The sequence below is a fragment of the Carettochelys insculpta genome, chromosome 20, assembly GCF_033958435.1.
Source record: "Carettochelys insculpta isolate YL-2023 chromosome 20, ASM3395843v1, whole genome shotgun sequence".
NCBI classification, from domain to species: domain Eukaryota; kingdom Metazoa; phylum Chordata; order Testudines; family Carettochelyidae; genus Carettochelys; species Carettochelys insculpta.
The window spans coordinates 20,952,512-20,976,584 of record NC_134156.1 but is presented as its reverse complement, the minus strand read 5'-3'; the positions used below and the strand labels follow the sequence as shown (position 1 = coordinate 20,976,584).

Genomic DNA, 24,073 nt, shown 5'->3' with positions numbered 1-24,073 from the left:
ACGCCGAAGAAGAAAATTTGCCAGGTCATCGGAGGTCAGTATTGTCTAGAACATTACCATCACTTCTACTGCTTACTGGGGTCTTAGCAGACATTTAGGGGTAAATTTCAGCTAAATAACATCACAGAACACTGAGAACCAGGACTGGTGGCTGAAACAAACTTTATAGGACTGCAGGAAACTTGTCCTCAACCATGATAAGTGGTCATCTAGCTAACTAAATTCATGCCAGAGCACGGAGGATGCCAGATTGAGCATTCCAGATTAGAGAGGTTCAACCTGTATGACTTTGCAAGCTAAAATTTTCCACACCCAAGTGCTTGAGGGGGAAAGATTTTTACTTAAAAAAGAAAATCCACTTCCTTCATGAAAAGAGCCCCATCCTTGTGTATGCTTAAATTCCTGGATCTCTCACTTACTTATTCTGATTTGCTCCCCAAATCTTCAGTGCCATGGTAAGCCTTCATCTCCTGTGCTCCAGACCCCATCTGATCCTGCCCATTGGAGTCAACCCTTTTTTTTGCCATTGGCTCAATTGGATCATATTCTGACTCTTGCAGGCCATTTTTGAGCTTAACTTCACTTTTGTGTTTGTTTTCCTGGATATAAAATAGGGATAGGACACTCAGATGCAGTAAATGCCAAAGGTTAGCTCATATTTGTATGGGATATTTGAGGATGTAAAGTGCTTTATAGTACATGGTTATTTATGAAACTAGCAAAACAGAGGAGGAGGTTTGAATGCAGAATTAATTTTATAACCAAATTTCTTGTAACCTTAGTTTCTGAATTTCCCATATATAAATAATTAGCATCAAAAAGTTGTTCTACTAAGGGGCTGTGTTGGGTCGAAAATGAGAACTGTACTCCGTAATCAGATGACGGGCAAAATTTTTCATTGCACTAGTCTACCTGATCCTGCTCATTCAGTGAGTGACATCTTTTTGGCTTTAGTAGTAGATAGAGGTTCACCAGTAGTAGTAGGAGTCGTAATAATGAACAATGAAAGGTGGTAAATAGCTTTGGCTTGTGTCGCATTTTTGTGTATCTCACTGCTCCAGAATACCAAATCACATAAGGAAGATGTGACCATGTAATGGGCATTTTTATCATTTCTCCTTTTTATTTTGCCCTATTTGTCATAACATTCCACGTCAGAAGAAAAAAATATGACAAGATTGACTATAGCATGTCAACTGATCTCCAATCCCATTGAAATCAATGACAGTAGAAGATGCACAAGCATGTTCCGGGATAGAGTCCTTCATTAGCATTAAAAGAGTGATTAGAAATATGAACCTCTTGCACCTGCAGCATGCAAATATTTTCGTGCATTTCCTCCTGAAAAAGACACTGCATACAACAGTAGTAAGGGGAACCAACCATGGAAGTGCATTTGTCATCATTTATAAGTAAACTCGAGCTGTCCGTTCAGCAACATCTGGAAGTGATGTCCAAAGTGAAAACAATGCAATGGATCCAAGTGCCTTTTATTTCAACCACAGGCATTTTAAAGGATCATAGGCAAGGATGTCTTATCCTGAGTGTTGCATGTGCACTTGTAGCTATATTATTCCCCAGCTATTAGAGAGAGTAGGTGAGTATGCTAATATCTTTTATTAAACCCATTTCTTTTGGTGAGAATAATTGAAGAAGAACTCTGTAGCTTAAAAGCTTGTCTCTCTAGCCAGCTGGTCCAATAAAAGATATTACCTCACTCTGTCTCTGTAATTAAGCTCTAATTCTCGGAAGGTTGGGACATCTGTTGTATGAGAGCATAGTTTAGCAATACAGTAGTATGATTGTATTTTGGCTTTGGGATTGTAGTTGTTCCTGGGAGATCTGTTATTTCACATATGTAACCACGTGAATGTTTTACACATTACTGAAAGTTGATGGGTTTATGTGTTGCTCACCCTTATCGACTGACCAAACAGTTGTATACAACTTTGTGTTCACTAGCGGTGTTTTGTGATGAGTGACAGTTTGTTGTTTCTGCTTCAGTTTGGACACCTTCCAACTTGAAAGGAATTTTAGACAGGGCAGCCAAACACTTCCCGAAATATATTCTCACAAGCACGCATTTGTTACTCTTCCTCTTTATGGGACTGTCCTTGGGAAGAAAACTTCACTCAAGAATGTTTGTTCCTGCAAGCCCAAGAATTGCCTTCAACCCCTGTTCGCTTTCACAGAAGCTAAGGATGCTTAACTCACACACCGTTAGGCATAGGGGTTGACTTTTAATTTTGCTGGTGGGTACTTGACCATTCCCCAGCTTTCCCTGTCTCCTTCCTCCAGCATGTCCTGTCCCTGCTCCTAGGCTACATGCACATGCCAGCACAAACTTGAGTGTAGTTTGAAATAGGCTATTTTGGCATTTGTCTAAACAGCACCAAATGACTGCGCTATTTTGAGGCATCCCTTACTCCTCCTGCAACGAGGAGTGCAGGGATGCCGAAATAACATGCCTGTTATTGTGAAATGATGGGTGCATGTCAAAGACACAGAGTAGCTATTCAGGATACTTCCAGTATCCCAGTATAGCTCTGCTGTGTAGATGTAGCCCTAGAGTCCTGTCTTTAGCCCTTAAGGCTCATTCCCTCCTGCAGACAGCTAGGGTCTGTCAGCCTTACACGTGTAACAATAATACAAAAAAGCAGTCAAGTAGCACTTTAAAGACCAACAAAATAATTTATTAGGTGATGAGTTTTCATGGGGCAGACCCACTTCTTCAGATCATACTGACTGAGTCTGTTTTGGTATGGCGATGATCTGAAGAAGTGGGTCTGTCCTATGAAAGCTCATCACCTATTAAATTATTTTGTTCGTCTTTAAAGTGCTACTTGACTGCTTTTTTGTTTTGATAGAATACAGACTAACACAGCTATCTCTCTGTCACTATTCAACAATTATAGAGTGATCCTTCTAAATGCACGATTTCGAGTTGCACTTAACTCTCATTAACCCGAGTTAAATGCAACTCAAAATACTCCTCCCCCTAGCTCTAGCTCAACCCCATTTAGCCCCACATGGCCCTGGTTCAAAACCCCTTCCGTGTAGCTCTGGCTTAACCCCCCTGCAAGGCTGTGCAGTCCCACCTCAACTCCATCTCCCTGCCTCCCCTGCAACCCTAACCCACCCCAGTCTTAACTTCCCTACCCGCTCCCATGGGCCCAACTTAACATTAGGCTTAATCCTCCCCAACTGCCTCCCTCAACCCCAGGACTTACCTTTCAAAAGAAGTTCCAGGTGCTCCTGCTGCTTCCCCAGATGCAGAAAGTGCATTCCACCAGGGAAAAAAGCCAGCCCCTGACTTATGCAAAATTCAAGTTATGCGAGAGTGCATGGGAATGCAACCCTTGCATAACTCCAGCAACTCCTGTATATCCTCCTCTATTCACCAAATAAAGACAAGGGTAAGAAAATCCTGCATCTTAAAAAAAAAAAAAAAAAAAAAAAAAAAAAAATAAAAAAGCACACAACAACAACAGGGGTGTGTGGGATAGCTCAGTGGTTTAAACATTGGCCTGTTAAACCCAGGGTTATGATCTCCATGCTTGAGGGGGCCATTCAGAGATCTGGAGCAAATAGATTTTTGAAGAAAAGGATGGTGCTTGGCCCTGCCAAGAGGCCAGGGGATTGGACTCAATGACTTCCCAAGGTCCCTTCCGGTTCTATAAGATGTCTATCTCCATATATACATATGTTGTTATCCTTGTAGCTTCTCCCCACCCCTAACATCTTTAGTAAAGGAGAGCACCTAAAGTGAGTTCTTTAAGTGTACCGAGGAGACAATTTCACCATATAGTAATTATATAAGCCACGGGAGAGGCACTGGGACTAGGAGTGGAAAGATTTTAATTGGATTTTTCCATCAGTGCAAACGTTCTTTGTATGAAGAAACTTTTACAAGTCTGTTCAATTGTCTGCCTTAGCTTCCAAATCTGTAAAATGGAGACATTGCTTAGCATGGTAAATTTCTTTGGTATACTGGAAGGCAAAGCATTGTAGAAATGCAACAACTATTTTTTCTTAGATTTCTTTTCCTCAAATTTACACCCTTTGTTTCTCCCCCTAGATCCAGAAATGCAGAGGCGTCAGAGAAATAAGAGTGTGTGTCAGCAACTTAAAGCTCTCCTATGTAAAAATCTACTTATTAAATGGAGAATGAAAACGCAGACCTTTCAGGCAAGTACTAAAACTTTGGGAACAAAACAAAACAAAAAGTTAAGTTATATGGGAGGGTTTATTCCAATTCCTCTCCTAATAAAACTGCTTTGTGCAAGTTGAACCTCTTCTATCCAGCACTCTTGGGACCTGACTGGTGCCAGATGAGAGAATTTGCAGGATCATAGGAGGTCAATATTGCCTAGCACATTACCAATGCTTCCACTGCTTACTGGGCTCCTAGTAGACATTTAGGAGTAAATTAGAGCTAAATAACAGCACAGAACAGCAAGAGCCAGGACTGGTGGCTGAAAACAAACTTTATGGGACCACAAGAAAGTTGGCCACATCCATGGTAGGTAGTGACCCAGTTAACTAAAATCATGTTGGATTATGAACCTTGCCAGATGAGAGAGTTCCAGATTAGAGAGGTTCAACCAGTATTTGAGAGAGTAATAAAAGTGAGACAACTATTTGAAAAGCCCCAATTGTTGCTGGGTTTTTTTTTTTTATTGCAAGGCTTTTTCATCCATCTTTTTTTCTCATTGCTGCAACAGACAGTAGCAGAACTCTCTCAACTGGAGGTGGTTATGGAAACTATTCTTCACTTATAATAGCTGATGGATTTTTTGTGATAAAATGAAGAGCACACAACTGTTGCTATTGCATGCACTACTGTGAAATCAGTGAACTTCTTACAGAAAGTTGAGCTCTGTGCTTCTTTGATTTACTAGGCAGTATTACTCTTTGTATTTGCACTGCTGTAGCTTGGATTTCTAAGCACTAGAGTAACTGCCCACTAGCAGGCTCAAACACCTGGGACCTCTGGAGCTTCATGCAGGGGCCTTTACAGCTTGAGCTAAAGGCCAGCTCGCTGTCAGCTTAGGCTGTGGAGGACACTTATTTTTCCTCTGTGAAGTGGTCTAGGTACACTACATGGGACAGTGAACCACACTTAGGTGTATGGGTTACACTAGCAGATGTGAATTGTGGGTTCCGAAGGGAGTTAAAGTGACTCATAGTCTGTGATAAGATTTTGCTGAAATTGAATTTTTGAAGGAAAAGTATTTTGCCTGAAATCTATTAACTGGCTTTATTGTTTACCTGATAATCAGGGAGGGAACAGTTGTACTTAGTTTGTTGTGCCATTCTCTCTGTTCATGGCCTCTTTTCCATCACTCAGGAATGGATCCTGTCACTACTATTTCTCTTTCTGGTGTTCCTGGCAACAATGTACACATTACATTTCCCATATCCTGAAGCCCCCGTTGCTTTCCTGGGACAATTAGATGACCCTGCCTTCAATGCGACCGGGATTACAGTTGCTTACACACCCTTGACAAGCCGCACAAGACAAATAATGAGTAAAGTGGCTTCGGATTCTGTAATGATGGGTATGCTATTTCCATTGAATATTGAGATTTGTTATTGTTCTGCCTACTGAATCTGTTCTGTGTCTTAACATGTTTTAAAATATGTTCTGCTGATATGTATACACTATGCATAAGAACATCAAAACAGCCGTACTGGGTCTACAGGGGCCAACAGCTTCCGCAGGCCCAGAAGCAAACTGTGAGGGGCGGGGCGGGGCAGCTCCAGTCCCCAGAAAGGGTCGGATTTTGGGCAGAAGATCCATGTCCAGGAGCAGACAGCCTTCAGCACCAGCTGAACCACAGCACTGGGCATACAGCGTGGTACTCCAGAGGGACCCAGGTCAACTTTCCCCGTTGCTCCCCCCTTGTCAGCAGGCCTGACTGGGTCAGGCTAACCTAGCCCACTATCTTGTCTTCTGAATGCAGCCATTGCCAGATGCTTTGGAGGGAATGACCCACAACAGAGCGATATCGAGTGATCCATCCCTGTCATGCAGTGTCAGCTTCTGGCATTTGGAGGTTTCAGGATCGTGGAGTGATGTGGTTGCATCCTCTATGAGCATATCTAATTAGAATCCAGTTGTTCCTTTTGGCCATTGTTCTGTGTCATTCTCTGTCATGGCAAGGTATATATTCACTAGATGGTTTACCTGCTTGGGTCCCTAATTCAGATAAATTAGTTTTTCTTCATTTCAGTCATTGTTCTGGGGTGGAGCTGGGGATGAGAGGTTCAGTATACAGGCTGCCCCGGGGAGAGAGGACAACCTCTGTCACTGCAGTGGCTTGGGGCCAGGTGAGAAGCAACTGTCGATGATCACTGCAGTGCACCCAGCTGAGGTTATAGCTGTCCCAGTCCCCATTTCTGGCCCGTTGCTGCCCTCTGTGGTGATTCTGTAGTATAACTGTCCCTTCTACCAGACTCACCCGCTTCCATATTATGAGAAACAAGCGAATTCCAGGCATGTCTTGTAGTCCTGGCACAACCAAATCCTTGCCTTGCTTTAAGTTATGATAAGAAGACGTATCAGAGAGGTAGGTATGTTAGTCTGTATCTTCAAAAACAACAAGAAGTCCTGTGGCACCTTTATAGACTAACAAATATTTTGGAGCATAAGCTTTTGTGCGCAAAGACCTACTTCATCAGATGCATAAGTCATGCATTGATGAAGCGGGTCTTTGCTCACGAAAGCTTATGCTCCAAAATATCTGTTAGTTTATAAGGTGCCACAGGCACCTTATAAAGAAGAATCTGTATACTAACTTGGTGGTCCTAGCTCTTACTGTTCAGGAGTTCTTCAACAAACAAACTCACAGATGTGGAGAGGCACACAAAATTTCTAAAATATATAGCAGCTTATCTAATAACATGAATTTTCTGTGAATTCTTGTGAGTTTTGTATCAAGATGAATGCTTACAGGAAACTTCAGTAACCAGTTTTCTATTGCTGGTAGATCATGTGAACAAATATTGACAATACAGAATAATAACATCAAGGGAAACATGTTAATTCCCTTGCAAAATACTCTGGAAATTCAGTTTCATGAAAACTTTTAACAGCCTGATCCACAAGGACAAACCTGACTGAATTTTATTGGTTCTTTCGTTATTTTGAGAAACTTTATAAACTCCACCTTAGAGTTTGGCAGTGAAAGAAGGGGCTTCAGAAAGGAAGCCGACAGAGTTAAAACAATATCTGCTTTCACACTGAATAACCAATTCTAAGTTAAATTGATTAGCTACTAGTTGGTGATTATATGTTGTGCCAGGTTTGGATCCTAATAATAAATAGATAACATACCAGAAACTTTCCCTAGAATGATATTTTAAAGCTTCGCCTTTTGTTGGCTAGGAAGCAGCAATGAGGCCCATGCCATAAAACTATGATCCAGATTTCAAACCCTCAGGCTGTCTCTACACTAGCTCCCAACTTCGAAGGGAGCATGGTAAGTAGGGTGTTGGGAGGTTATTAATGAAGTGCTGAAGTGCATATGCAGCACTTCATTAAGCTAATTCTCCTCCTTGGCAACTTCGAAGTGCTGGCTAGCATGTAGCCACGGCTCACTCAGCAGTACTTGCAAGTGCCCGGGCTACTTTGAAGTCCCTTTACTCTGTTAGCTGGGGCTACACGCAAGCCGGCACTTCGAAGTTTAACACATCGAAGTTGCCATGGGGGAGAATTAGGCACCGCCTATGCACCTCAGCACTTCAATAATAATCTCCCGACACCCTACTTACCATACTCCCTTCGAAGCAGGGAGCTAGTTTAGATGCAGCCTCAATAATTAGAGTACAGTGAGCAACCTTTCATAAGACTCATGCCCATTGTGGACGATTTGATTCTTAGAAGCAGTTGATTCTTACAAGCAGAATTACAAAGAAGGCGTTAAATTGACACTTACATTTTAAAGAGCTCGCTTATTTTATTCACTAGAGAAACATCTTATTTACCATAACTAAATTCTTGAAACTTTAAAGATATTCAGAATGGAACTAGTCAACATTCTGCTAGCATTCTAATTGAGCAATATGATGTTGTGATTTCTTACTATACAATCATTTAGCCAGTGTTTTTTTCCAGACAATTAATACTGTTATAATTTTACACAATATGTAAGTTAGGGAAGCTATGTTCCTCTTAATGTAAAGATCCAAATTTTAAAAATCTCTCCAACTTCAATAAACGTAACATGAAAGTACATTAAACTGACTTTCATAGCATAAAATTAAATATCGATATAAAAAAAACAAAACAGGCTATTGAGCAGTATTGGTTCATGTTAAGGTTCATTTCAGAGAATCCCCAGCATAACACGTCAGGAACTATGAATGAACATTGCAGTGACACCGTCACTGTTTGATTACAAACTACTCCAGTGTTCCCTGTATCGTTATATGATCCACAACATTGTTAATTTCCTTTTCAAGGTAACATAAGAGATTAAGATAATTGAAGTTTCATATAGTAGATGTATAGTTTTCATCATATTCTTCTTTTGCATCAAGGAAGGGATGATTACTATGCCATCATGAGAGTCCATCTCTGCATCATTTTTGGGGTTTACTTCAAAGTGGCCTCTTATCTCAGCCACAGTGTTGTCATCCGAGACAGGTTGCGCAGTAACAGCATTGTCCTTGATATCTCTCCAGTCTTCAAATTCATGTGCACTGGGTTTTCTTGGTGGCTCAACAATTGCATCCCGATGACCTGACCTCCTTTTCCCCAGCAATTCCAGGTTGTTGAAGCATCGTGTCAGACCAGGCATTGGTAAGCGCTAGAATGGCACCTGAAATGATCGTCCTGGCAATTTCCACAGCAGTAGCTTTGCCACTCTCATCATCAGTGTGGAGAAACACCGTGCGAGCCATTTGCATATGAAAGCATGCCTGGTTTGTTCTGAACATTCCCTAGTCACAAGGCTTAAGGATGGAAGCTGTGTTCTTTAGGGGGAATTCAAGTTGGATACTCCTCTGAGCTACATCTTTCATTATATGTGCAGGGCAGATGTTTCTGCTTTCATGGCCTAGTCCTTCAGCCACTAAACGAACAGATACACCATCATTCAGGCAGGTGCATTGGTAGCATAGCAGACTAGAAGATGTCTCAGGTTTTTAAAACACCATGGGCTTTGACTTTTCCCAGCGATAAGGTCCTTTTTCTGGCCATTCATGGAACAGGTGAATAGCGTAGTAATTTTTTCTATAGATCTTTTTCATTTTCTAATTTAAGAGTGTACCATCAGGCAGGGCTCAAAAGTAAATTCCACTTTCATCTTCATTCCAGATGCCTTTAATGAAGTCATGTCTCCTTTCAATCCACTCATTTTCTAGCCATTCGCCACGTGACATAATGTCTATGGCTTCTCTCTTAAAAATAATCCTATTTTGTTCTGAAAGCTCTCAAACCAGACAGCGAATGTCTTGAAGTCAGTAACACGCAAGTCACCACCAGTTCTTCTGTTTTCTCCACTACCAACAGCCCACTTAGGGGGTATCCCTCTTTCTGGCATTTCTGATCCACTTTTATGAGAGTTGCCTTGACCAGATGTGCCTTGTCTGACCACATTGGATGAGGAATGTTGTGAAAACCAGGACTTTTATTAGGGTTCAGAAAAGAACTAGGTGAATTCCTGGAAGTTATGTCTATCAATACTCATTAGTTAGGATGGCTAGGAATGATGTCCCTAGCCGCTATTTGCCAGAGACTGGAAACGGATGACAGGAGAGGGATTACTCGATTACCTGTTTTGTTCACTTCCTCTGTGGAATCTGGCTTTGGCCACTGTTGGAAGATAGGATACTGTGCTAAAAGGACATTTGATCGGATCCAGTATGGAGGTTCTTAAGTTCTTGTTGTTTTTCCCTCTCCTTCATTTGGTACGATGCGCTCTCTGTCTTTGAGAATCTTAGACAATGTAAACTGTGGGATGCCCAATTTCTGAGAAGCATCTCTTTGGCTCATCTTCAGATGATTATTTCAGGACTCCAGAAGGAGGCATTTTTCATCTGTGGAAAGCATCTTTCTTTTTTCTGCCATGTTGATTGACTCTCACATCAACAGCACAACTTTCTCTTTTTTTTTAATGGAGGGTTAAAACGTTAGGCATGGAATCAGATTGATGAGATCAGATTGAAAACAACTTTATTGGTTTATTACATTACATGTCATTACACTTGATTGAACTGCCTATTACATGTAGTCAGAGTGCCACAAAATAATTCTCCTAAGTATTGTCTTCTACTGTGGTTAGTACAGGAGTGGTTTTGTCCCAGTGGTTTTGATCATTACATGTGTCTGATGCTTATATGAATAATTTTTATAAACGCAGTGCCCTGTATTAAACATCTAGGTGTTTCAGTCATCTCATATATTGAGCTAAGGACCAGATGCAAAGTTCAGTTGTGTATGCATTTCTCATTGTGTGCAGCAGAAATTTGTGGGTGTTGAGATCCTGGGTTTTAATTAGTTTCCCAATCTCTGGTTTTTTTCTCCTGTATTTATCTGTAAATAAATATTGTATTTGGTGTCATCTGTGGTGTAAACTACCTACTTGTTGCTGTTTCATTCATAATTAAACTTCTTAAGATTTTCCTACTTTTTCCCAGCAGATCAAATCTAATGTAACTCAAAGCATCTACAAATATACCTTGACTAGCGAACAGCAATTCAGGAAGGAAAGACACACAGCTGATGGAACTGGCAGACATGTAAAATTCTTGTGCTCACATTTTCAGCATTGTCCTTACTGACCAAAATGTTTTTTATATAACCCACAGGTATCAAAACAGAAGAGATGGAAGATGAAAAGGCACTAGAGGCAGCATGGATTTTGAATGAAGAGATTGTAGGGGTTGTATTTCAAGATGACTTTTCCTATCACCTCAGATTTGCTCTGAGCAACGTGATTGTTCCAAATGAGAATTTTGGACATATAGGTAATTAAAAATAAATAAGTATGGCCAGATCAGCAGTTGGTAGAAATTAGAGTGTCATCACTAGAGTAGATTTGGTCCTTAGACTTGCTTGTAATTTTCTGACTTAGAAAGAAGTACAAATTTAAGCCATTCTATTGTTTGAAACAGAATATTATAACTCAACAATGCCAACTTTCTTTTAAATGCATAGAAGATAGAAACTTTTTATAGAATTTAAGCATATTTCTCCCCTTTACTTTAAATTTTCCATCTCACTTGATCCTTTCTGTTCCATTTCTTTCTTTTCCCACGTCTTATCATGTAGGGTCATGCATGACAGATCAGCCTGGCGATATACATTAATAGTTTTTTTTATACTCTCCTTTTGCTCTATATCCTATTTGACATGTCCAAATACTTAATATACACTCTGTAAATAATGACCAAACATTAGCAAAGAATGGCTGATAAAAACTAAATTATTATTCTCAGTCTCGTGCACTTTGGGAAGCTATGTAGTGAAGGGAAGAACTATTCTGGCTTGGAGACTGGGTAGGTCTACGCTCGCCACAGAAGATCGAATGCCTAGGTTTGATCTTCTGGGGTGCCATTTTGCGCATGCACAAAATGGCACTTTCCGGGGTCCATGCTGATTCTGGAACTCCTTGAGAGCTGCAAGGATTAAGGAATGCCGATAGGAGCACTTCTGTTGGCATTCTGCAGTGGGGACAGGGACAAATATCAAGGGCTTGAAAATCGATTTTTGGAACACGATTGGCATACCTAAAATTGCGTAGCAGCCATTGATATTCCAGGCAAGTGTAGACCCAGCCCCTGTCTTAACACCTCCCCTTGAATGGCAGTTATACACGTCAAGAAAGAAGCACTTCTGTGCAACAGGGTGTGGAAATACCTGTAGGGATGCTAAACCAGATTTTTTGGTTTCTCCTTTGGTTTGGGATTCTAGGTTCTCTAGCAGACAAAAGATCACAGTCAAGGAGCTTTCAGGAGAAACTTTTTTAAAAAACTAAGTCTTTGGATATACAGTAAACTTTTTCATATCTGGTAGCTCCAGGACACAGAGGTTGCCAGATGTTCAAATATCCTGGGTAACAGAGAGGTATACTTACCAATACATAACGCTAAAGAAAAGCAAAGTTAGATATTAAGAAAACAAAAATGAATTCAGAGTACTTTATTTACCAACAACAGTTGTATTGTATGCTGTAAACTTATACTGTATTTGTGTTTATTTTCACTATACTGTGCTTATGGAAAACATAACTAAAATTTACTTATGGTTAAAATACCAGTTATTTGAGAGTTCCTGATGACAGAATGTTAGATATGAAAGCATTAGGGTATTGTAAAATATCTAAAGAAATTTTAAGAATTGCCCAGATCCTTAATATGGAGTAGCTCGTGTGCCAATGAAGTAAATAGCTGGTCTGGCATTTCACATACACATAAGGCATAGGCACTGATTTCCCCTCTAGCATGGGAGGTGCTCAACTTCCCCCACTCCATCCCAGACCCCACCTCAATTCCACTCCTTCCCCCAAGCTCCCACCTCTGCCCCCACCTTTTCTGTGACTCCTCCCACAAGCACAGCCCATCCCAGCTTCTCACACTCCCTCCCACAGCTCCCTGAAGGCCTTGAATCAGCTATTTGCTGTGCTCTAGAAGTGCCAGGAAGGAAGGGTAGGGTTGATCAGTGGAGCCACCAGCAATCAAGAGGCACGGGGGAGAAAAAGGGTAGAGGAGGAGTCTTTGGCTGCTGGTGACTGCTCAGCACTCACTAATTTTTCTCCATGGATGCTCCAGCCCCAGAATTGCCATGTAGTCTGTGCCTATGACATAAGGTACTTAGACAGGGAGCAGGCAGCAGAGAGAGACTTTGTGAGATGTATCCATGGCAATGGGGATCCTGAGATCATTGCATAAGATGACTCTGAACTAGCCCAATCCATTGCTGACCCTTTGCTGTTCTTGCTATTCTTAGGAGCTTATTGCTTAATGCTGTTGCCAAGTAATTTTGGTAGTACCATTTAAATCTGGATTTCTTGATTTTTTTTTTTCTGTAGGATTAGCATCTCAGCCTTGATATTGCATTAAAATTCTTGTGGCATCTATTTTAGTAATGTACTTGACCTTTCATCTTTGCAGATGTTTGTGATAATTATTCATCCTATTACTGTGAAAGTCCAAAGTATTGGTACAAAGGATTTCTGTCCCTGCAGTCAAGCATTGATGCTGCTATTATAGAAGTAAGCAGAATTCCTGCATTTAAATTATTTTCTATTTCTTCTAACCTTATTCTTAAATGTTAATCAAAATCAATCCATCTGTGATCAGGGCTTTGGAGTGCACGGAATTAATAAAATGCAAGAAAGCAATGGATCGTCTTGTAGGAGACCGCCTACTGTAGAGCAATCTGTGAAATAACCCTGTCTTGAATAATTGGTAGAAACTGATTGCTTTTGTGTCATCTAGAAGACTGACCCCCATTATAATCTCTGTGCAAAAGCACAACCAATTTTAAAAGTCACAAAATAGAAATGGTAAAAGTTATGAAAGTTATTGACATGCAGAACTTCCCGAACCACAGGTGAAGTGCAACACACTCAAGGCCATCAGTATATGTCCGTAATCAACTGGAGTGTCTAGCAGGTACTGAAATGCAGCATATAGGTGGGTGATTGTCTTCCAGAAACAGCCCAGGCCTCTTCATATCCTTTGCCTCTGACTAGGGTGTTGCAACTGTTCCTTTCAGTATGGTCTGTTGGATCTCACAACTGTAATTAATTCCTTTGCTATGTTGAGACTCCAGCTCTACTTGGAGACTACACTTTAAATCCATTCAGAAGCTAAAATTAGTATGGCATACATTGGTCCATTTAGTAGTTGTAGTATATGGCTATTAGCGTACTTGATCAATCTTCCATGAACTGTGCTGGATATCTGATCTTTTGGGGTAGAGTAGAAATAGCTGGCATTGACCTCTAAAGCCCTAAATGGCTTTAGACCTTCCTAAATGAGACTGCCTCTCTCACTGGATAATCTGCAGTGTTTATCCCCTTCAACCCTATGAAGGAGATTTTTGGAAGGATGTTCTCTATCCTCTTTTCTTTGAAATGTACCACTCGTCTTTGGTCTACAATGACACTAATGGGTTAAACTTCAGAGCATGCTCTACTTAGATCTACTTACTGCAGTATATTCACGATGGTAAGTCAAGAGCAGTCACTCTCCCGTTGAGTCCATCTACACCTCTCATTCTGCTGCGGTATTGGAGTTCACAGGAGAGAGCTCAGTGGTTAATTTATTGCCTCTATACTAGACGCAATAAATCGACCCTCACTGGATCGAGCACAGCCCATCGATCCAGTGAGTAGTGAAGATATGCCCTAAGGTAACTTGGTCTCAGAATATATGGGCTGATAAAAGAGGCTGTTAGGCTTTGAACTCTCAATTGCATGCACCTTCAGAAACCTCCCCTAGTTTCAAATTTGTGAAGGCTCAGGGAAAAGTCAGTTCTCTATGATTGTTTCCAGCTGTTGAGATATTTACAAGGATGTTCCCAGCAAATCAAGCCTTGAGGCCTGTCTCATGTCCATTTCTCACCACTTGAAGGCTTTCGGCATGGTTTTTGCTGTAATATACCTTGGAAACAAATGTCATTTCTAGCATCATGGTAGGTTCTAAGGCCAGAAGAGGCCACTATGATCATCGAATAACACTTGAAGTTCAAAGAGGAATGATGACAGTGTTGGTTAATGTTTAGACTTTGCCTGATTTTTTTTCTTCAAGAAATGCTGTTTTAAAATGTTTTGTTCGTAAATCTCTACTCTGGCTATCCTTTGCAAGCTCTTGCATTGTGCCCATCTCCATTGCTGGTCCTGGTAACGGATTTTGTTATGTGCTGCATTCTAGACTTGGAAAAGGATGTTTTCAGCTGAGGAGTTTAGTCTTGTCAGTCTTAAGCTGCGTCTACACGTGCACGCTACTTCGAAGTAGCGGCAGTAACTTCGAAATAGCGCCCGTCGCGGCTACATGTGTTGGGCGCTATTTCGAAGTTGAAATCGACGTTAGGCGGCGAGACGTCGAAGTCGCTAACCCCATGAGGGGATGGGAATAGCGCCCTACTTCGACGTTCAACATCGAAGTAGGGACGTGTAGACGATCCGCGTCCCGCAACATCGAAATAGCGGGGTCCTCCATGGCGGCCATCAGCTGGGGGGTTGAGAGATACTCTCTCTCCAGCCCTTGCGGGGCTCTGTGGTCACCGTGTGCAGCAGCCCTTAGCCCAGGGCTTCTGGCTGCTGCTGCTGCAGCTGGGGGTCCGTGCTGCATATACAGGGTCTGCAACTAGTTGTTGGCTCTGTGTATCTTGCACTGTTTAATGAAAGTGTGTCTGGGAGGGGCCCTTTAAGGGAGCGACTTGCTGTTGAGTCCCCCCCGTGACCCTGTCTGCAGCTGTGCCTGGCTCCCTTATTTCGATGTGTGCTACTTTGGCGTGTAGACGTTCCCTCGCAGCGCCTATTTCGATGTTGGGCTGAGCAACGTCGAAGTTGAACATCGACGTTGCCGGCCCTGGAGGACGTGTAGACGTTATTCATCGAAATAGGCTATTTCGATGTCGCTACTTCGAAATTAGCTATTTCGATGTAGCGTGCACGTGTAGACGTAGCCTTAGTGTCCATACTAATGATTTAGTGATGTAGTTGTCTTGTGGAAGTGCCGAGAGGCCCCAGTCAGGAACAGGGCCCCATTGAGCTAGACATTGTCCATGTATGTCAAAAAAAGACAGCCTCTGCCCACAAGAGCTTACAGTCTAAGCATGTGAAAAGACAATCCTTGCTCTCAAATGAGTTAACGCCAGCAGGGGGAAGAGATGAGAACAAGACAGTGCACAAATGATTCCTAAGCAGCATTTTCAGCATGTCCACTCCCTAGCAACAGGTGAGTGTTTCTTGTGCACTGTGGTAGCCATGAGTTGAAAGGAGGATAGTGGCATGGCTTTGCAGAGCTACCATGGAGCTCCTCCAAAGAATGAGGGACAGCATGGGAGGAAGAGTGACGAGGAATTTGTGCTATTGGTTATGAAGGCTAGTAATGCTGGGAGAGTGGCCGTAGGGTGGTTGTGGCGTGGTGCGAGAGATGGTAAGCCGGGCAGGGGTAGGCCTCAAAAGACTGGATGTGGAGCATGTGTTTAAGGGAAGGGTAAGAGAGGACCACAGTAGGGAGGCAGAGAGATGCAATTACAGCAACACCCTAGGAAAACAATCTAAGTCCCTGTGTTTTGAATAAACCAGAAGAGGGAAGTCTGCACTTCTGAAGGCCAGAAAGGAGAAGGTCACTGTCATCAGAAATATGTGATCATTTTATAGCACCACTGACAGTATTAAGTGGCTCGTTTATAATTCAGTATTATGACCTGATTTCCTTCCATAAAACTAAATTAAATGAAAACTTGCATTTTTTTAGATGACAACAAATCATTCTGTCTGGAAAGAAATGAAATCTATTAGTGGTGTCCGTATGGGATCACCGTCTTTCATACCAACTGTTACTCTGGAATACAGTTTTATCATTTTTACTGTTGCGATGTGTTACACCCCATTTATGCACTTTCTGTCAATCAATCTTACAAGAGAGAAAAGGAAGCTGAAGGCGTTGATGAGGACAATGGGGTTACAGGATGCAGCCTTCTGGTGAGTATCACCCATAGCTGAAGAGCATCGGTTTACTGTCTTCTGCTAATACTTGGCAAAATATATTGAGTCTTCAGTATTTGTAAAATGAATTGCCAGTTTTGCTCATGGGCTGGACAGGTTTTTTTTTTTTAACTTTCCATGGACAGGAGGAGTGCACAGAAAGAAAACAGTCTGCCTCAATTACAAATTGTCCAAGGACTGAGGGAATGTTACTCCATTCCCAATAGAAGTTTTCTCTTCAAAACATGATCAAAGTACATTGTTTGGTAGAAGTCAGTGGCCTCCTGCTCTGCTACTCTCTGTACTTTTGCAAAGGCTGGAGGGCCTTCTTCAGTTTTCATGGATGTTATCCTAACTGAAGCACAGCTGGAAAGCTTAATTTTAAAATTTAACTCTAGGGACTTGTGAACCTCTCTTTAACGAGCAGGTGACCTTTAAAAAGTTCCCCCGTTTTGTTAAATATTGGTGTGCATAATATGCCTTTACTTGACATGGACCACAAGCTAAATATGAGTCAACAGTGTGATGCTGTTGCAAAAAAAGCAAACATGATTCTGGGAGGCATTAACAGGTGTGTTGTGAACAAGACACGAGAAGTCATTCTTCCGCTCTACTCTGTGCTGGTTAGGCCTCAGCTGGAGTATTGTGTCCAGTTCTGGGCACTGCAGTTCAAAAAAGATGAGGAGAAACTAGAGAGGGTCCAGAGAAGAGCGACAAGAATGATTAAAGAGAATGTGACCTATGAAGAAAGGCTGAAAGAATTGGGCTTGTTTAGTTTGGAAAAGAGAAGATTGAGGGGAGACATGATAGTGGTTTTCAGGTATCTAAAAGGGAGTCATAAGGAGGAAGGAGAAAACTTGTTCTTCTTGGCCTCTGAGGATAGAACAAGAGGCAACGGGCTTAAACTGCAGCAAGGGAGGTTTAGGTCGGACATTAGGAAAAAGTTCCTAACTGTCAGGGTGGTCAAACAGTGGAATAAATTGCCAAGGGAGGTTGTGGAATCTCCATCACTGGAGATATTTAAGAACAGGTTAGATAGATGTCTATCAGGGATGGTTTAGATAGTACTTGGTCCTGCCATTGGGGCAGGGAGCTGGACTCGATGGCCTCTTGAGGTCCCTTCCAGTCCTAGTGTCCTATGATTCTATGACATCATATCAACACGGACTATATATTGGTAAGGGGAATAAAAGTAGGATGAAAAGAAACAAACATTAGGAAACTAAGCAGAGTATAGAGAGAGCAGAGGGTGTCATTGATTTGTGTGACCTAATGAAAAGTAATGTCACATGAGACCTGTAAGAATATATCATCTGTGGAAGCCAACTGTGACTTTAGTGTGTTTTCTTAAAAACATCCCTGGGACCCCGTTATATTATGTGTAGTTGTCCCTTTCTCCCAGGTAGTGGCACTCAGCAACTTCCAAGGCAACTGTGCCTCCTTGTCTCTAGATCCTGTGCCTATGAAATGAATTGGTCAAGGGTCATGAACATCATATCTCACTAGACTTATGGAAATGAGGACAAAAATATAATATACAGACTGTGGTGTTTTCCCTTTTCATACCTCCACCAAGTACCTGCGAGGCATAGGAATCCTGGCAGCATAGTCATATCTCATCTGGACAGCCATAGCTGACACAGGTGGATGGAACTCCCAAGCAGAAGGCATTTCAGGTCATTGGTTCCCTGATGTCTATTGGGCTTGGGGACAGCCTGTTCTCTGTGGAAGGTGGGATGGGGGAGTGAATGGGACAAATCAGGGATGATCTAGATGGTGCCTGGTCCTGCCTTGAGACCACGAGACTGGACTTGATAACCTCTTGAGGTCCCTTCCAGTTCTAGAGTTCTATGATTCTATGAAATAGTGATGCCAGTGGTGGAAAGAGTGGATGGGTGGAGGGGAATCTATGGGCAACCTTGCAGAGGTCTTCTCCCCTTCATCCTTCTTGCTCATATGGGAAAAAGAGATGGGCTTCCAACTTCATTATCTGAACAATCACCTTTGTATAACACCTTACTTATGTCATTCATATTGACATATGCACATAGATCACTACTGTAGGCTTTTCCAGGGATATCCTGAGTATTTGCTTCAACAGTGGGATTTGCCGTAAGGCTGAAATCAGAACAACCATAATCAATCTTCCAGAAAAAATAACAACATATTTTCTTTTTTAGGTTATCCTGGAGTTTGCTGTATATGGTCTGTGTTTTGATTATGGCCAGTCTGCTGACGGCACTCACGGTTCATGAATTTTTCTTCACAAGTAGCTTCTTTCTGATATTGCTTCTGTTTTTCTTTTATGGCATAGCATGTGTAAGTTGGGATTTTCACATGAAATTTCTCCACTTTTTAACTTTAAAATGTCAAGTCGCATTCTACTAATCAAAGTGCATATCGAAAAGTGGCCTAACACTATAGCTTTTGTGTGGATGAGCGAATTGAATAAGCTGAGTGATCTCTCTAAATCGCACTTGAATCTCAGAGCTGAATGACCATCTGAGGTATTTACAGACACCAGACTCTGTGCACTGTGAATGAGAGTGAATTTAATCTGAAAGACTTTAGACTTCTTTACAGAACTTTCAGGCGTGGAACATGTTATATCTGTGCTCATGAAATCCTACAGTGGCCAGTAAATGTGAAATAATTTCTGTGCTGTGTGTCCCTTTATTTTATGAAGTAAAATCTCCCACGTACAGGTTCACCCTCTCTAGTTGGTGCCTGACTGGTGCCAAATGAGAGAATTTTGCTGAACCAGAGGAGTTCAATATTGCCTAGCAGCACTCCCAACATGTCCGTAGCTTACTGGGCTCTTAGAAGATATTTAAGGGTAAATTACAGCTAAATAACAGCTCAGAACACTGAAAGCCAGGACTGGTGGCTGTAAACAATCTTTACGGACCACGAGAAATTTGGCCATAACCAAGATAAGTGGACATCTGGCTAACAATCATGTTGGACCACAGGTGTTGCCAGGTCAGACAGTGCCAGACTAGAGAGGTTCAACTTGTATAACTTTTTTAAAAATTTCCCCTCTTTCCAACTTTTGTAGATAGAGCTTGAGAATGTGATTCCATAAGGCTCTTGTTCTTCAGTAGTCATGAGATTGATTTCCCACATGAACGTGATTTGTTGCGGGGGCGGGGAAGTAGTCAACATGGCTGTTATAAAGCGAAACCATGCTTCACCAGTCTGTTAGAATTCTTTGAGGGGGTCACTAAACATGCAGACAGTACATTCCTGTGTCTATTGTGTAATTGGGCTTTCAGATGCCTTTGATCAGATTCCTCACCAACAGCTTTTTTGCAAAGTAAGCAGTCATGGAATAAGAGGGAAGGTCCTCTCATGAATCAGTGACTGGTTAAAAGACAGGAAAAAAGAGTAGGGACGCATAGTCACCTTCTGTTGCTAGGCCAAATGTTAAGTTACACAGGTGCAGCTCCCGCTGAATTTAGTCTTTTCAGTTTGTCTCCTACAAGCCAAAACCTAATTTGGTGCCTCTCTAGCATGTCCGACCCAGTATTTACGATGCACGTTAATGGAACTGTGCCCTGCTAACTAGAAGCTTCCTTATGTGCAGATCCACATCTGTTTCATGCTCAGCTCCCTCTTAAAGAAGCCTAAAGTCACCAGCGTCGTTGGATTCCTCATCATCCTTTTCTCTGCATGTCTGAGCTTAATCACATTGATGGAAAAACTTCCTGCCCCCTTGGAATGGGTTTTGGGTCTCCTCTGTCCCTTGGCCTTTACCACTGGATTCTTCAAGGTATGGTGAATGATTCTGCAGATGTGCAATAAAGCTGCAACATGTAGCTAATTGGTGGTGTATGCCTGACAGCTGCCATGGGAAGGTACTGCTTATTGTGTATTGCAGTGGCATTTCAGGGCCCCCTCATATCCCAGAAAGTTTGCTGCCCTCAGGCTCTCAAATGTCCATCAGGACCAGGCCAACACATTGCTTAGAAGCTGTCAGTCTGATACAGTTTCTCCATAGGAGGAAATCAATCATGATGAAAGCTAAGATTTAGGAGTGGGTTTGTTTAGTAACAGTCACGGGAAATAAACAGAACATCATGGCCGATGACATGTCCATGTCTTTTACGGTATAAATACCTCTGACTAAGATGAAGCAGCTCCTGGGCTCTGGGGTGCTGATGCATGAAGTGGGAGCTGGACACTGTTGCTGTGGGGACTCCTCAGGGCTGATGGCAAGCCCCTATACTAGCATTGGAGGCTGAGTGTATCTAGCCACCTGCTGTTTCAAGGTCCCTTGGACAGCCCCTGGGACCACTGCTGCTCCAGTTGCCCTGTGACCAGTGGCCCCAATCACTGCTTGGATGACCTGGGAACAGGTGCCTGAGGTCTACCCCAGCAGTGGCTAGCATGGCTGAAGGCAGGGTCTGCACCAGCAGCAGCCAGAACAGCTGACCCTGGGTCTGTTGCTTGGATGTCACCTGGTGCCAACTGCACCAGCTGTAGCTCAGGTTCTCACTACCGAGATAGCTCCTTGGAGCCGCCTGACTAACAGACAGTGCAGGTGGCCCAGTGCAGTCACTCCAAGAGCAGCCAGTACAGCTTGATGGTAGGGTGGCTCTGGGACTGGCCGCTTCAGAAATACCAGAGGTTATGCAAATCTGTGGCTGCTCTGACCACCAGCGCCGTATTGCCACTTTAATCATGATATGTGAATGTAACTTGTTTGCATTGGCTTATATTGCCTCCAATAGAAGAGTTCGAGGAAAGTACCCAAATGATGTCATGAGGTTGCAGGTGGCTGGTGGGAGAAGTGATTTCTGTATGTGAATAGTGAATCTCTTTCTGGAGCCTTTTGGGAATTTTGGATGAAAACAGACACTCTCCCGTTTGTCGGTAGAAAAGTATTCCTAGCGAGGCAAAGAAACTAGAAAGGGCATGGGGGAAAATATGATGCTGGACATCTCAAAGCACCTCTGAGTAACCATGTGGCATACATTTCATTACAATCCTAAACTTATGTGCTGGGTTTTACCTCTGAAGAATTTTTTTTTCTTTCAGATTTTACACTTGGAGAAATATGGAATAGGTTTCTACTTTTCTAACATTATGGAGGAACCATATGCTGTATCTACAGCCTACATCCTACTGATTTTTGACAGTATTTTATATATGCTATTGGCTATCTATTTTGATAAAGTTTTGCCTGGTAGGTATATTTATAATATATAATGTCAATACAATACGTTACAGTTGAACCTCTCTAAACTGGAGCTCTCTCTTCCAGCAACATCCATGGTCCGGCATGATTTTAGTTAGCTGGACAACCCCTTATCAGGGGTATAGCCGTGTTTCCTGTGATCCCATAAAGTTTGTTTACAGCCACCAGTCCTGGCTATCAGTGTTCTGTGCTGTTATTTAGCTCTAATGTACCCTTTAATGTCTTCTCACAGCCCAGTAAGCAGTGGAAGTCTTGGTAATGTGCTAGACAATATTGACCTCCCGTGGTTTGGCAAATTCTCTCATTCAGAACCAGTTAGGGCCTGAGCATGCCAAACTAGAGAGATTCAACCTGTACAATATGTAATCTTATGTTATCTAATTTAATCTAATCTACACATACTTGCACCTATAAGTCTCTCTCTTTCCAGGCCCTCACCACCCCATTATTTCAAAGATGTATAAATGATAGAATTACGCTGAATAAAAGAAAATATAGAATAAGGATTTTCCACCTCACTTTGAGTGGATCAACTAATGTCTCTCTCATCTGTAATTGGTGTTAGTCAGTTGTCTGGAAATACTATTTATTGATTGCTTGTGGCTTCCTAAATAAGCCCCACTGCTCCTAAGAAGCCATTTTGTGAGATTTTTCAAAGTGCCCCTTTGCATCCTTAGGCACCTACATACCCGTAAGAATTTTGACCTTGCACATGTTTAATGCCATGAGTTAGGCTCTGGTCTATGCCTGATAAACTAAGGTTCATCCTCTTTGTTCCCTTTAGACAAATATGGCATGAAATATCATCCTTTGTTCTGCTTCAAGCCATCCTACTGGTGCCAAAGCAGGAGAGTTTCTGCTCATGAGGGACCTGAAACTGAACAAAACCATGAACGTGTCTTGAATGACAGTATGGAGCCAGTGCCTGCAGAACTGGATGGGAAGGAAGGCATTAGGTTAGATGCTGCTTGCGTATAAGAAGTAACTGGGAGAAGGGGAAACATGTTGCAATGGAGCATTACCACAGACCCACTTGCAAATGTTGCTCTCCCTGATGATTCAAGCTCGCTTTTGAGAGGGATAGCTCAGTGGTTTGAGCATTGGCCTGCTAAACCCAGGATGGTGAATTCAATCCTTGAGAGGGCTGTTTAGGGCTCTGGGGCAAATAGATAAAAAAAAAAAAATGGGATGGTGCTTGGTTGTGCCATGGGGGCAGGGGACTGGACTCAATGACCTCCTGAGGTCCCTTCCAGCTCTGTGAGATGCGTATCTGCATATATTTTTATTATAATACTTCTGCCTACTCAGCTTTCCCAGAGGTGAGATTCTGGTGAGAATACGTTCTTTCACAGAGTGAGAAGATGTTGTGAAGGCCGGGACTTTAACAGGGTGCAAAAAAGAGCTAGATAAGTTCATGGAAGGTAGGTCCATCAATGGCCATTGGCCGGGATGGGTAGGAACGTTGGCCCCAGCTTCTCTTTGTCAGAGGCTGGAAATAGGCTACAGGGGAGGAATCACTGGATGGTTCCCTGTTCTGAGGCATCTGGCATTGTCCACTGTCAGAAGACAGGATATTGGGCTATATCAGGGATCGGCAACCTGCATCTCCCAGTGCTGCTGCCACCACTGCCACTTTGCTTTTTGTTTGAGTGGTGGCAGCCTCCAGAGTGTCTAGGCGTTCAGCTATGTTGGGGTGTGGGAGAAGCCAGCAGAGCAGGGAGCCCCAGAAGAGGAAGCCGGAGCAAGGGCAGCGTGCAGGAGAACTTGAAGGGGGGGAGGGTGGCTGAGCCTGCCCTGCTGGAGCTGTGCAGCCGCACGGAGAAGGAGGCGATGGGAGGAGTAGTGGTAGCATGAGGAGCTGCTCAGCTAAGCCAGATAAATCCTGGGGTTAGGGGAAGCAGTGACTTTGGGGCTAGAGGGGTTAAAGCTGGAGATGGGGAGGTGGGTTTTCAGGATGGGGATAAAACTGAGGAATGGGGATAATTTCACTTTGTAATTGGTACCAACCAACACTCTTCTTCAAATAGGGGCTACAAAAAGTACCGTTTGACTTTGTTTATTATTTTCTATCGATTTATTAAGAACTGTCTCGCATTCCCGTGTATTGCAGCTCTTGAAGTATTGATTTTGTTTAGGAATTCGAAAAAAGGGCTTTTGTCACTATTTCAGTTGCAGACCCCTGAGCTAATGGACCTTTGGCCTG

General features: G+C 42.5%; 1 protein-coding gene across 2 annotated transcripts in view; it reads left to right on the top strand.

The window, feature by feature from the left end:
• Positions 1-24,073, top strand: part of LOC142023714 (ATP-binding cassette sub-family A member 9-like) — a 79,740-nt gene that overhangs the window by 5,759 nt on the left and 49,908 nt on the right. For both annotated transcript variants that reach the window (XM_075014964.1, XM_075014963.1), the window contains exons 2-10: positions 4,079-4,188; positions 5,351-5,561; positions 10,816-10,974; positions 13,120-13,220; positions 16,441-16,667; positions 18,851-18,989; positions 20,257-20,442; positions 21,711-21,858; positions 22,655-22,826. In XM_075014964.1, coding sequence (XP_074871065.1) covers positions 4,087-4,188; positions 5,351-5,561; positions 10,816-10,974; positions 13,120-13,220; positions 16,441-16,667; positions 18,851-18,989; positions 20,257-20,442; positions 21,711-21,858; positions 22,655-22,826 — 1,445 coding nt within the window. In that variant the 5' untranslated portion in view covers positions 4,079-4,086. The remainder of the gene's footprint in view (positions 1-4,078; positions 4,189-5,350; positions 5,562-10,815; positions 10,975-13,119; positions 13,221-16,440; positions 16,668-18,850; positions 18,990-20,256; positions 20,443-21,710; positions 21,859-22,654; positions 22,827-24,073) is intronic.